This window comes from Limulus polyphemus, unplaced genomic scaffold (assembly GCF_000517525.1).
Source record: "Limulus polyphemus unplaced genomic scaffold, Limulus_polyphemus-2.1.2 Scaffold3166, whole genome shotgun sequence".
Lineage (NCBI taxonomy): Eukaryota > Metazoa > Arthropoda > Merostomata > Xiphosura > Limulidae > Limulus > Limulus polyphemus.
This window is the reverse complement of record NW_013668776.1, coordinates 58637-74101: the sequence shown is the minus strand read 5'-3', so window position 1 is coordinate 74101 and position 15465 is coordinate 58637. Positions and strand designations below refer to the sequence as shown.

At 32.1% G+C, this 15465-nt stretch overlaps 1 protein-coding gene across 4 annotated transcripts in view; it reads left to right on the top strand.

Annotated features, from left to right (window-relative positions):
- The window catches only part of LOC106468793 (histone-lysine N-methyltransferase 2C-like), a 120412-nt gene that overhangs the window by 51204 nt on the left and 53743 nt on the right, over positions 1-15465 (top strand). For all 4 annotated transcript variants that reach the window (XM_022397154.1, XM_022397156.1, XM_013929233.2 and 1 more), the window contains 4 exons: positions 5730-6055; positions 7576-7737; positions 11863-12066; positions 13367-13997. In XM_022397154.1, the coding sequence (XP_022252862.1) occupies positions 5730-6055; positions 7576-7737; positions 11863-12066; positions 13367-13997 (1323 nt within the window). The remainder of the gene's footprint in view (positions 1-5729; positions 6056-7575; positions 7738-11862; positions 12067-13366; positions 13998-15465) is intronic.

Genomic DNA, 15465 nt, shown 5'->3' with positions numbered 1-15465 from the left:
CATGTCTTGACACTCATGTAAATTTGGGTCATTGGTACTATGACGTATCATCCCTTCAAATCCATCTCTTAGAATATTTTGTAGTACATCCAATTTTGGATCTTTTTTTTTTAGGATGGTCCATAGACATCTCTTTATGTTACATATGGTCAACTCTGCAGTTGTCTCCTTTATCACTCACCAGGGGACACGTCATCTGGTTTTTTTCCACACTATCGACCTCTTTTTCTAGGCCCATTCTATACAAGAATGTCTCTTAGCCTATTTTATTCTACATCTTGTTGTAGATCGTCTCTTGAGGCTGGCCAAAATATACTACTTGTGGATTGGTCACTCGATCCTCTTGTTTTTGAGTGGCTGTGCTCTCATCTGGATGTCTATGACATTTTTCTCAACATATTACTTCAACTCTTTTGGTCCCCTGTTTCTCTTCCCTTAGCTTTGGCTGGGGATGCATTCCATCAGGACTGTTCCAAGTTTTTCTCTGTGTCTACCCTCATACAAATTTTTTTGTCATCCTGATACCTCCATACTGGCCAGCCCAGCCATGATTTGTTCTCTTGCACCTTCTTCTGTCCTCTCCTCCTCTACCTCTGTCATTCTCCTTACTTCTTGAATCTCACATCTTTCTCTCCCATCCAGCATTTTTTTCACTCTGACTTCATGTGTGGGTTTTGTCCAGTCCCTTGCTATATGTTCCAGACTCTCTTTATGTGTAACTTTCCTTCTTCTTGTTCAGTTCTTTCTTTCTTCCTCTTTGTCTATCCACAACAAGGGCATACATTCCGTAGTGGTCTCTGCATCATGTTTCTCTTTTATTCCCTTCCTTCTCTCCCCTATCTTTTCAAATTTTATCATTTGCTATTAGTTGGAGTTTTATCACTTTCAACCATTGCTGGTTACCAGGTAGCTCTACCTAATACTTTTGGGTTTTCTTATTATCATCACGTATTCTTCTCTTCTGTTTTTTATATGATTTTTGTTCTTTTTGTCACCTTCATCTTCCTCATCTTGCATTCCTTCCTTATTGGGACCTGGATACTGTTCTCCATGCCCTTACCCTTCTTTTCTTTAACTCTTTAATCTCTTGTTTCTTGTACTATCTTTCACTTAGATTCTACTTCTTACTTTTTGCCTCTGGCCATAGGAGATATAATGTGTATGCCACTGCTGTTTCCCATATTTTTTCATTCTGTTCCGAAATGATTTCTTTGTCCTTTCCATGTGGTTCATTTTTATTTGACCCACTCAGCTCCTTTTGACAGTTGAAGCTCCCGTATATTTATTCTTTGGAATTCCTCATCTCCCTGTGGTATTTCTCATATTTTTCTCCAGGGATTGATTTATATTGAAAAAGGTGCATCAGTTTTATGTTGCAAACCAGGTGCTAAAATGATTAGCAATTTGTTGCAACTACATAGCTGTGATTTCCAATTAAAGCTTCATGAAAACAAGTTAAACAATAATAAATATAACAAAACTGAGAATAAATATATACATTACACATTTATTTTTATTTTATGTAAACTTTATTGAACATCATTGATTAAGGTAAAGAAGGTGTAGTAATTAGTACAATGCTATCTTTCATATTTTCAGTCAATTTCAAAAATATCCGAAGATTTTGAATGATTTTAAACAATATGCATTACCAGAATGTTCAAGTTCATCCTGTGCTTTTGGTCATACTTCATAATTTATTAATTTCAATATTAGAAGAAATGGGTCAAAATGGTTTTTGTGCATTCAAGTCAAAAATCTTTGGCTCCCACAATCAAGTATTCAACTCTTGTACTCTGAAACTACATTAATAAAATCTTTAATTTCTGACTCAGATATTGATAAATCCTTTGTACCTAACCTTGCCACTCTCTTTGGCCTGTATAAGCAATTCATTAATATTTGGGCCAAAAACAGAGCCAGACAATCCCTGGAGGGTTTTGTATCTTAGCATGTAGGAGGTCAATGCTATCTTGTTGCAAATTCAAAGAGAGTTTTGCTAAAGATGTTGTGATTTCATAAAAAGCCAGAGATTTAGCACAAACTGACTCAAGTCAGTCTTTTGAAGGTTTTCTTTATCTTACCTCCCTCATCAGACTTCCCTAACGTATTTTTTAAATTAACAACCAATACTTTGTACCCTTTTATCAATGCATTACATGCTTTTACTTTATTTATACCATGAATCCAATGTGTGCCATTAACTTTTAGGGGGTTTAGCACACCCTCCTCCATAATGTCAGCCAATTCCTTTAGGTCTTGCAAATGTTTGGGGCTCCTATGATAAAGTGCATAAATAACATTTTCCTCAATGTATGTTCCTTTAAAACTGTCTTTTATTGCTAATTACAGTCTGTGATTTAGATAGTGTATACTTATTAATCATGGGTACTCATTCTTCAAGAGAGCTGATAAACCACTTTTGTGATATAGGTTAAAACTTGCACCATCAGCCATCATACTCACTATTTTTTTATGCAAGTTAGTAATACCAAGTTCAATAAAAGTTCTCACTAAAGTGTTTTTTAACCCTTGTAGATCAGTATGTTTCACTGTCTTAAGCCGATGAAAAGCATTCTTTGCATATCTGTCATTTGTCACGTACAACACAAAGAGGACTTCCTTCTCTGTCACACTGGTGTCAGTAGCTTCATAAGTTAATTGGATGACCTAGGTGAAATTGCAAGATCCTAAGATCTATAAATTTATGAACAATTTTAAATCCAAATTATCTAGACCTAGTTTGTAATCTGGTAATTAAATATAGCCTAATTAATATGAAAATCTTAATATGAATTAATAATAGTAGCCTAACTTAAACAGGTTCATTTCACAGTTCCTCCCCAATAATCGTTGTGAATTCGGAACACTTCTTATCTGTACAGTACGTCTGGCCTATTCATGCCCCATGGTGTCTCTCAAGTGCTACAGTTGTTGGAAACTTCTTAAAAGGAATCTTTTGAACAGCTAAGGTGTAGGCAGTCTCCATAAGCATCCGTACCCATCTTCTCTCTTCTGCTGAACCTATGATGATTGATTTTCTGATGGCTGTTTCTGCATAAGTTTGCTCCCTTGTTGCCTTTATTTTAAAAGCATAGTCTGCTGTCCTAGAATGTTGTTCTGAGTCTGGGTGTTTTCTGCTGGCCTCTTTTTTCATTTTCTTTGAATCAGTTATTCCCACTACATAGGCATCACTGAAACTCTTGTCATGCTTAATATGATCCAAATGTTCCATACACAGTTTACATCTTATGCTGTCAACAATTCCCAACTTGACAGTATAATTCAGCCACTGTTTTTTTGGATCCAGATTATTACAACAGTTTTGAACTCTATTCACTGCAGGGCCCCATGTGTTTGGACACATGTTTACAATAAGCCAAGCTTGGGCTAAATAATGTAAGCCTATTATAACAGTGTTTATTGTAGGCTTGCACACCTGTAACTGCCAGTGTCGTTCCAGCCCAGTCTTACTGCATGGTCACTAGCCAATAGATCTACTAGTACATCTGATTGTGTGATGTTTGATTTCTAAAAGAATTTTGCAGCATGCCAATTCACATCAATTATGTCATACAAACATTATGAGGGACTCCTTGCTTGAAACTGGTTCATCAGCACAAATGCACCTAAAAGTTGATCTATAGTATATATATAATAAAATACAACTGCCATACGAATACATGATTCTTCAAGTACTAGTAGACATGACTTAAGTATGATCTAGGCTTAATCAATGTCCAAACTGCATTGTTTACTATTATACTAATTAATATATTGTGTAAATATCAGTCGTATATTAATACACAAAAATCTCAGACATCATTTCATCCCGAATTGGCAACACATATCTTTACAGTGGTGGAAGAGTATATCCTGGTACAGATGAGGTGTGTTCTCCCATGAGTGTGACCCTATATATTAGGGTATCACACTCCATGGATTCTTTTCAGACACTTTCCATAGAGTGCTCATCTAGGTAACTTTTGCACCAGTTGCTCCACAGTTTCATTATGAGATTCTAGCTATTATATGAGTGGAGGTAAGGTAACATTTTCAAACACTGAAAATGTACTTCTGATAGATACTTACTTCCACTCACACTTCCCATCTGTCCTTCCCACTTCTGGTTTTTTTTGTTTTTGTTTTGCCCAAAGGCTACTGATGATCGAAAAATGCACATATAGAGGACAACATAAATTGAAATATGCTATTATGTGAGAGGAGGCAAGTATCTGTTGGAAATACATTTTCGGCATTGGAAAATGCTAACTTTCAAAATTACAGCTTCTATTTAAGTTTTGTTCATTTTCAAACTCTAATATTGCACTATTACACACTTTCAGCATTATCACAACTTATTAGTTTAATTCAATAAACATAATTCACATTTGTGGTGTAAAATATGAATGGAACTTTATTTTGTTCTGTTTGAAACTTAGATAAAATAATATGGAGCTTTCATGTTGTAGTAGACTTTTTTCTTCTGACTGATTATTCATTAAAAATAAATACAATTGTCCATGCCACATACCTTTAATATAAATTATATTTTTGCTAGTGTTTTACAGGTGTCTTTTGCTTATAAATGCTTAATCCATGAATAACATTAAAATAATTATCACAAGATCACAGGTTTTATTGTACTAATGCAGCTGGACTTGGTTAGAAACTGTCTAACACAACAACACTCTGACTTAACTAACTCTCAAACAATCTTCACATGCATATGGGTGTATATATATATATTCTTGTGGTTCCTTTTACAACTTCACATGCTGATTACATCACATTGATTCTAGAACTCTGTAACCAACAATACAGACATTTAAATATTTAAAACCATAACTTACAACCGTATCTTTGCCATTTTCATAATAATTCAATGCATATAAATAAGCTTAATTGAAAACTATCATTAAAAAAAACAATTATATATTGTTATTTTGTTCACATTTTACTTTATCTTTGATCTCCAATTATGAAACTTTTTAAGAACTCATTATGTATATGATATTAAAGCACTAATTCATAACTGCAGAATGCTTACGAGTGCTATAGTCTGCAATGAAAACTCAATGTAATAGTCATTTGAAACTTAGCTTCTACACCACATGAACAAAATGCTGAATTTTACTTAAAATTTGACCTTGCAAAATTGTCAAAACTATCCACCCATGGAGCAAAAGTTTGTCATTTTAATATTTTAAAGAAATATATCAACCATACATCTTAGTCCTTTGGACAAAAATCCAAAAAATGCTCAGGTGCATTAGATATGATAAAACAGTTTTCTGTACACAAACTTTTGTGGTGCTTTTGGATTGAGCCAAACTAATATGATACTGTCTTTCCTTTATGTTTCAATTTCATGGCAGGTTTTCTATCCGAGTTGAGCAGACACTTTCAGTAATAAAAATTGTCACATTTGAACTTCTACACGATCAAAATAAATCAGCAACTAATATGATGTTTTGCTACAAGAAACTGGATGGTATGCACAACAACAGTCGTTTAGGCAATGATTTTATGACCAGAATAAATGCACTGTTTCAAATATGCAATCCCAAATTTACAAAAGATATTTAATGCAGTCAATTCACATTAGCAACAGATTCTTAAGGAAATCACTGGATATGTTAAAATATAATTTTTAACATATTTTAGCATTATTTGTTGCCTTTACTTGAATGTATCTTGTTAGAACTTTTTTCTTTGTTATGTAACAGGAAATGGTGTTACTCCACGACCTCGTTTGCCATTTGCAATTACTTCTTTACCAGCCCCACCACTTCCTCCTGCAGAACCTTCAAATGAACAAGAAAGACAGCAGCAAACAAAGTATGAACAGTGGTTATTACGGCAGCAAGAAGCATTAAACTCTCATCAAAAATACTTTGAAACAGAAGTTGGTAAACTCAGGAAAGCAAAAAAGGCACTCAATGCAAAGCAACGCACATTACGAAAGAATGGTCAGGAATTAGGAGAAAGAGATGCAGCAGAATTGGAAAGAATTAGCCAAGAGCAGGCTGTACTTCAGAAACAGCTGGACCAGGTTCAAACATTTTACATTTAGTTATAAAAATCATATAGTTTCCTAAAGGGGGAAAATTCAGTGATACTGTGTTTATTAGTAATATTATTAGACTCCATTGAATTTGAACCACACAGTCTTTTAGATTCAATATATCTTTATAGCATGTGCTCAGCTGATTAATGAAAAAGAATACAAACTTAATTTACTGTTTTTGCAGTAAAATCATTAACAAAAGTATGTATGTAAGAGTACAAGAACTTGATAAAAGAAAAATCTCTTCTTCAAGACTTAAGCTGATGAAATGAACTTTAAAAAAAAATGTCTTGTTAACAAAAGTTGTATACAAAGCAAAAAAAATAATGTAGAAATATTTTCTGTTTGATTAACATCACAGCTGACTAATTGAATTTTAAAGTGTTGTGCAATGCAGTGTTAAATATGAACTCCAAAGAGAAATTAAATTTAGAAGTACTCATATAATTTTACTTATTGTATTAAACTTTATATTTTGTTAAATTTCTGATTACACAGCCTAATTAACTTAAAAAAATGTCCAGGTCGCTTTCACACGATATATCTTTAAATGTATGAAATATATTCTTTTACCAATGGTTTATAGTTGAAAAGACATACTGTGAGATTTGTTTAAGTTATCTTAGAAAGAAATTGTCTAAGCCTGCTAAAAAATAACTTTAATTTATTTTAAAAATATATTTTCCATTTGGTTTGAATTCAATTTTGCAGAGATGTGAGAATGTATTCAGTTCTGTTTGATACTTAATGAGATTGCTCTAATTATTGATTATATCTTGCTTTAAACAAACATTTTGTATGTTCATGTTTATAAATAGCTTATGATAAACTTAATTTTAGATGTTTTGAAATATTTTCAGCATGGAAATCAATACTAATATTATCTTGTTTGTTCATGTAATAAAACTTTAACAGATTTTTTTGACATGTCAACTTCTTCAGCTGAAAATATATTTTCAGACAATTTTCAGTATTTCCAATTTTTTCTTCTTTTTTGCTTGCATACATGTAGATACTTCTAATACCTGTGATCTACTGCACAGTGTGCTTTGCATCCATGTTTGTTGTAATATGGTTAAGTATTTAATAACTTTTATACCATTCTAGTATTTTTTATTTTAAGAAATAATATATATAATGTTTTCATGACCGAAATTTCATTTACAAATTTTATTTTCATTCCTTGATATAAATGTTTAGCATTGGGTTGTATTTCAGGAAACAATTTCATTTTCATACTCTAGGACAGCATGAGGTCCTGACCCAAAGGAAGACAGAAAAACTATTTTAGATTTTAGGGGGATATGAGGGATCATAAAAAATATTGTTATTAGACTATTTACAGTAATTTGTAAAAAATATTTAAGCTAATTAATATGAATACTTACAACACCATAAGCCAGCATCATTCGGTGTTTTCTTCATTTGTTTGTTTCTTCAAAACATATGCTTGCTTTTCTGTGTTAAGGTTAAACCTAATTCTAATCAAAACTTTTGTTTGATAGGCTAGGAAGCAGTCCCGACAGCATGGTCTTGTTATTCAAGATTACCGAGTAAAACAACAGAAGAAGAAGCAACAGCAACAACAACCCCAGATGGTAGTGGCAACACAACGACCAGTTCGACCTCCAACTGCATCTCAAGGTCCTCCCACACCTCATATGGCTGTAAGTTCTGATATTCTTTACTTGTACGTTCATTTATCTAATATATTTATAATCAACAGAAAGTGAAACTTCTACACTACACAAATCATACAATTATTTGTTTTCTTTTAGCAGTAAAATCCTTTCTTTTTTTTTTTCTTTTTCAAGAAAGCTTGATGAGTTTAGCTTAAAGACATTACACTAAGCAGTAATGAAATGTTTTAAGCCTCTTTATATGCTAGTTAGAAAATCAAAGAAATTATAGTGGTTTTGGAGACTTATCTTGTTCTGAAATGCTTACTGGATAGCTTCATGAATTATTTTTGAACAACCAACACAATGAGGAAAAAATAGGCTTACTAAACCACACAGTGAAGTGTAAAAGGCCTCAAGGCTAAAGTAAATGCTAAATTTCCTAGTTTTTTGTTTTTTTTTGTATATTTGTTAACAAAAATAGCTAACTTCACAACTTTGAAACTTGTAGGTCAGATAAGAAAACTTAAAAAATTATACATAAATATTCCTCCTTGAGGAATGCATGTGGGCTGCTGTTGGATGATGTAACTGGATATTTTGCTTACCCTAATTTGCCCTAAGCTCCTGCCATTTGATTTATTGCTTTGTTATGCTATCTGTACTCTGTTCTAAGAGGAATAAAACAATAATAAATTAATTGAAACAGATGTGAAACTTTTAGGAGCCTGAGGCTATTTAGGATAAGTACTTGTCATTGTCTGTTAGAAGTTATGATCATTCTTGGAAAAAAAAATTACTTTTGATTTTATTTCATACTTTCCTTGATGATAATTGCACAACAGTTAATGTTAGGGTAGAGAAAGTAAGCGACAAAGTTTAAAGTTTTACAAAAAAAATGTTTTTTATTTAAAAAGTTGTAGAGGTTTTGCAAATGAAATATGAAAACTGTAATATAAAAAGAAATATTTTTATTCTTAGAATGAAAATCACATTTCATTCAGACTGATGTAGTAAAGGCTTTGTAAACGCACTGAAAAATCTTAAGTAGAAATACGTTTTTAAAAAATATTAATTTTTTTCACATGAAAGTACAGAGTTATAGTACGTATAATTTCATGGTTGCATTATGGTTACAAGATCGGTCACAATAACTGAACCATTACACAGAGGGTTAATGTATATACATAAACAAGCAATTTTAATCAGAAATCAACTGTGTAAGTTTGCCATCAAGCTTACTTACAATTTGAATTAAGATGTATCTTTAAACTTGAATTTATATTTCAGCATTTTTTATTCAGGTTCAAAGGATCAAATATACTTTTTTATAACCTCAAGTGTTGTATAAGAGTATAGGTTTGATTGGATCCACTCTTAGGTGGCTTCAAACTTGCATACAAGAACATGCAGATTTAAAATTAAAATCATTTACAAAAAATACGACCCATGTTCTAGAATAAAGGTAATGAACTTTTAAGAGATGACAGTTTAGATTTCTCACAAGAGCAAATAATGAATAGATATTGTACATGCAAGGATATCTATTGATCATTAGGCTTCAACCAAGGTTATATGAACGAAACTGTGTAATTCATTTGTTATCATTATTAATATATTTATAATTTAAGCTAGTTTGAGTTTATATAGTTGTGATGTGCATACTCCTCCCTCCCTGTAGGATGTTGTTGTGTAGCTTATTTTGAATTCATTTTACAATAATTCAATACAAAGGTTGTTTTAGATAATATGCTGTTGCCACAGTATCATTTTGAAAGCAAGGCTACACTCTTACTGTATGTTGTAATTCATTCGTGGTAATAAAGTTGGTGATAGCCTTTTTTTTTTTTTAACTTGTTCTGAATGAAGATCATAAGTCTGCTTTTTGTCTACCTTTTTGGGATTTGGAATATTGTTATGCACTTTTTATAGCATATACATGCGTGATAACATTGACATTGTGCTATGATGTAATCTGTAAATGCTGTGCATAAAGTTTATTTCTAGGAAGTTTATGTTTTTGGTGATTAACTCTCTTGCTATTGGTTTAGTCAATTCAACCTAAAAGTTAACCCCAAATTGACTTTTAGAGTTTTCATACTGTAACTTTTAATATGTTTTGTGTATCGTCACAAAACTTCATATGCTTTCATTAAACATTAAGGGTCATTTGTAGACAATAAATCAGAATTTTTAATGAAGTAATTTCACTAAAAATTTTTCCAAGAACATATGTAATCAAAGTGTTGACCTCTCTGAATGTAATTTTTATGTTAAAATTAAAACACTTTTTTTCATCTGAATATTTTCAAAGTTCATTTGCATAATCTCCATAACCTTCTAAAAAATTTCAAACATTTTCCTTTGGTAAAATTTTATCTGTTATTTTTTACTCTAACTCTATACAAGGTTGGTTAATTTGACTGATCTTGTAACCACCAAAAAAATCAAGATATATCTGAATTACCCCTTTTTTCTCTCTAGAATGACTACAAATTGTATGTACAAATTGTACAAACATGAAACTACATTTGTTTCTTTTAAATAGCTTTAAACTTGTAGCTATATACATCTGTTTATACTTTGAACTGTGTTTAACTAATAATCCCACCACACAAGTTGTAAACCATTTGGCTGGTGTGTTGCTCACATTACCCTATTGAATTATGTAATGCATAGGCTACTTGTAATTTGCTCGTGAGTATACCTCTTGAAAAATTATTATTGTTAATCTTTATTTTATCTAAATCTGACTTTAATATTGTAATTTTTACTTTTTAGTTACTTATATAATAATAAATAAAGAATACATATGAAAAACAAGAAATATGGTACTTACCTGAGTCTTCTTTTTTTGCTGTTGATTGTCGAGGAAACTTAGTCCTACTTTTTTATACTAACAGTACTACTGCACTAGATAATTTTTTTATATAATTAAATACTGAATTAACGAACCCAATAATATTATGCAAAGACAAGACGGTGTCTTATAACTATCACAGTTTTTCTGGCTTTCTGACCAAGTGACAAGAGCTGTTAAAAATTCAGCTAAACTTGTTGATATGTTTCCTGGGTGAATAAAGTTTGAAGTGGAAGCAAAATAGACAATTCTATGTACAGAAGACAATGTAATATAATATGTCATTTGATAAGCTTTGTCTTTCTATTGGTTATAAATAATATAATATGAAACATCGGAGAGAACTATTGCCAATTTCTGAAGGAGAGGATGTGACAAGTGGATATGGAAAGAGGGATCTGATTTTCTATATTATGGCTCTTTAGCCAAATAAGATTGAAGACTATAAAAATCATGCTTGTATGAGCAATGACAACAACATAATGAGTAATTTACATTAAATTAAGTATTTATTTTCCACCTCTCCAAGAAGAGAGCAAATGTCTCAATTCTCATACTTGGGAAAATTCAGGATTTTTTTAAATATTGCCTTATAAAATATAAAACTTTTATAATTTTGAAATTTGGGTTATTAGCTACGTTTTTATGCCAAGTTTACTCATATGCCATGATAAGAGAGTATTTTAATTAAATTTTGGATGTAACTCGGTAAAACCTCATGACACAAACAGAAAAGGATGCCCGTAACGAGAGGGTTAGTATTGGGTATATCTTATTATTCCAAACACATCTTTACCCTTCACATTTTTGTGAAAAGCAGAGGTTAACTGCAAATGTAGTTGTCTTTAAAGAAAAAGTGCTGGTGGGCAATAATTTTCTAAACTCTACAGTATCATGAAATGTGAAAATTTTCTAGGTTCAATTGAACCATGGTAATTTGAAAACAAATGTGTTTGATATATGTTATTATAACATAGATATGATATGATACAAGATATATATATATATATATAGTACCCTGGCATGTGAATATGAGTACCTCTGAAACCAATTGTGTTGTCCAAAATACAATACTTTCATGTCCATGATGTACATAACTTTACTAAATGTGAACCCTTTCGCGCATAGAGAAGGCAAAGATATAGTGTTAATGGGTCTCTGTTCATTTTGTGCTTGTGATATTGAGAACTTTATAATAAGACTGTTTATTTTATTATGCCAGAACACTGTAATTGGTAACTTTTGTACTAACAACCGAAAGAAAGATGAGTGCTAAGAAAATAGTTATCATTTCCACATGTGATATTTTGTAGGGTCCAAGCACACCTCAGTCTCCGATGATGTCTCCATCACCACTAGGTACCTCTCCATCACCAAGATTACAGCATTCTCCATCACCTTTAATGCAGCACTCTCCAGCACCAATGCCTCCATCCCCAATGATGCAACATTCCCCTCGGATGGTGACTTCACAGCCTGAAGGTGCTGGAAGGCCTAATCCTGTACATGTAACTCAAGTAAGTGTAAATAAAAACATGACAAACACATAAAGAATATGTAAAATAAATTCAGCTTTTTGTAAAATGGGGAAAAAAATTTTTTCTTCAATTAAACTTCTTCAGGTAGAAGTTTCTTCTAAAGTTTTAACTCATTATTTCTGTTTTTTAATATACATAACCCTAGGATACCAATAGACTTGTTTTAGTTTTTCAGGATACATTCTGTTAATTTTTTTGTTTTGTTCTTTTGTATACAGCAATAATTTAGACTGTGCTCCCTTGCTGTGTTTATAAAGTTTCAGCTATGAGTGCACGTGAGCCGTGTCATTGTAACTTCTGTATTGTTAGCCAGGCACAGTTGAAAGGTCAATATAATAAGTGTAATAAATATATCTAAATGTGTAATGTTATGAGATTTTAAGCTATTTAGCCTAAATATTTGTGGTCTTGTGTTCATTCTAGGATGAAAAAGGCATAACTTATATTTATTTCCTAATTTTTATTGTGGTTACAAGATCGGACAAATATACCAAAACCATACAGAGATTCATTACTGAAAATAAAGGATAAAATATAAAGTTGTTTCTTAAGAAACATTTGATAACTATCTGGACATTATAAAGATTTTGTATGTGAAATTTGGAATTTTTTTGATGCACAAAAGTAATTTTAATCTTATGAAATGAATATTACTTTTTGTGATAGGTAGGCAACATGCGAAAAGAAAAAAAAAAGGCATGAGAAAAACATTGCTTTACAAACGTTAAGACTTAATAAAATAATTTGATATTTTGCATATGAAAGCATCATAATGTGTACTGATAATGTGCCAAATTTCGTTAACATTTGCTTACTAATTTAAAAGTTATAGCATGAAAACTAAAACAAGCACAAAATGGTTATGAGGTTGGTCCGAGGGACCAAGTCTGTGCTGAAAGAGTTAAACTCTTTTATCCAATAAATTTTGTAGCAGCAATAAAATTGAAATGGTTATTATAATAAATAACCACTTTGTATAATAAACTAAAACTTTTTTTGTTACAAATATCTTTCTAGGCTTAATAATAAAATTAAAAAGTAATTTTCTTCATTGGGTTTGTAACTATTTACCATACGTTTTTTTTTTAGTCTTGAAATAAAAAGTTAATATTTTAAATTATACATAGTTGCACATTTATTTGGAATCATAATGTTCTGAATTAGTTTGAAATTATCATGAAAATTTGTATAAATATTTTGTTATTTATCTTGTATTTAGATTAGAATAGTAACAGAAAAACTTTTCTTTCCTGGAGTGATTATTTTTGATATTTTTCAGGATGACAACAATCCTTTCAGTGAAAGTTTCCAGCAGAGAGAGTTTCAGTCTCAACAACAACACTTCTCTCCAAGCGGTATTCAACAGCAACAACATATGTCTCCTCAACAACTCCCTTCTCCTGGACCTCAGCCTCTTCCTAGAAGTTCTTTGGGGTCTCAGGTAGTTCCTCAACAACACACTTTCTCTCCTGGTTCTCAGGGTGGCCAACAGCAATGTTTCTCTCCAGGAACCCCTAATATCCAACAACAACGATTTTCTCCAGGAACTCAGGGAGTTCAGCAGCATTTCTCCTTAGGTTCTCCAAACTCCCAACAATCACCATATTCTCCAGTGTCACAACCATTTCAACAGCAACAACAACAATTTACAATAGGAGTTCAAGGTATACAACAGCCACGATTTTTACCGCCCCAAACATCATCTAGCCCAGCTCCTCAACAGAGACAGCAACTTCCAACAAGTGGGGTATCCCAACCTTCTCAACAGCAATCACAGTTTAGTGGACCTCGAGATATTCCACAACATCAAAGACCACAGCAGTTTTTTCCCCAGGCCATGCAACTTCGACATTTACCACCTCGAAGCCAGGCTCCTCAGCAGTTTATCAGCCAGGAAGGATCTCAAGGAGGTTGGTACTATCATTGAAATATCAGTACATCATTGTTGCATAAACAGTATTTCATACTTTTGTTTGAAATGTTTATTTTTCAAAAGAAAAGGAAAAACTATTCATTTAAAATGAAAATAAAATTGTGCTAATACTAAATGTCTATGTATAAAAAAAGAAAAAATCCCCAAAATATTCCATCAAGGAAGTATGTGATCTAAACATATTATGAGGTACAAAGCAATCATAGATTTGAATAATATAAGCAAAAAATCCTTTGTCTGTAGTATCATACTTGTTCAAACTAGAATTGGGCAGTTAGTTGTACGTATTGATTGATGAGCCCCCCAGTGGCACAGCGGTATGTCTGCGGACTTACAACACTAGATACCGGGTTTCGATACCCGTGATGGGCAGAGCACAGATAGCCCATTGTGTAGCTTTGTGCATAACTACAAACAAATTAATTGATGAATCAATTATTCCTTCCATTAATGAGTTTGTTTGATTAATCACTTAGTACAGTATTCCTCAAACCATGGTTTGTACAAACAAACAAACAAAAAAGGTTCGTGGCAGGAGCTGCCAGACAAGTTGCTTTCTCTAATCAAAAGTTAAAAATTGTGACAGTGTCAAATAGTCTTAATAGCTTTGTTATACCAAACACAGGGCAAGCAAGTTAATTACAATGAGAATCAAACCCAAGACTCAAATCATGACCTCCCTCCTGCAAATCACCAAAGTTGAATAAACTTGAAGTAAACAGACAAGGCTAAAATTGGGAGAGCATTGATAACTAGTGTTCCAAAATAAGACTTACAGACTGAGTGTCAAGCAAACAACCTTCAGGCCAATTATGGTTGTCCTGAATAAACTATAATTGTATGCACTTGGTGTTACATTGTCCTAAAGCAAATATCACACTAGAAATTCATTAATTGATAGAAAATCGTGATTTTATTGAAGAACTTTATGAGCATAACATAATCTCTTTCTCTTTGTCATATTTCAGCCACAGAAGGCCATTTTTACCAGGAACTTTAGAACATTCATTTGTGTTTGTTTTGGCAGTGTTCATGATTGGTATCTCTTTTTGAACCGTTCGTATTCTTTGTTTTTATCACACATCTTTGATCCAAATTTAAAGTGAAATAGCAAAGCTTGCTTAGCCATTCCAGATCCACAACTTGCATTGAAAACCCATGAATACTCTGCCTAAACAATCTATCAAAGAATACATAAAGCTTTTCTCACTCAGGTATCCTTGTTCTCTAATCAAAGATAAGGAGTTTGAGGCTTAAAGAAACAATGGATGTTTTTAGACAAAATTAGGCTGGTCAAAAAAGTCTCATCTTTGTAGAAAAATATTGCCAGACAGGAACATCTACAATATTTTTATTCCAGTGTCTTGTAAAACAAATGAAACTATTTATTTAGATAAACATATACCATTCAACAGCTAAATATTTGATTATTCAGCTAAAGTACT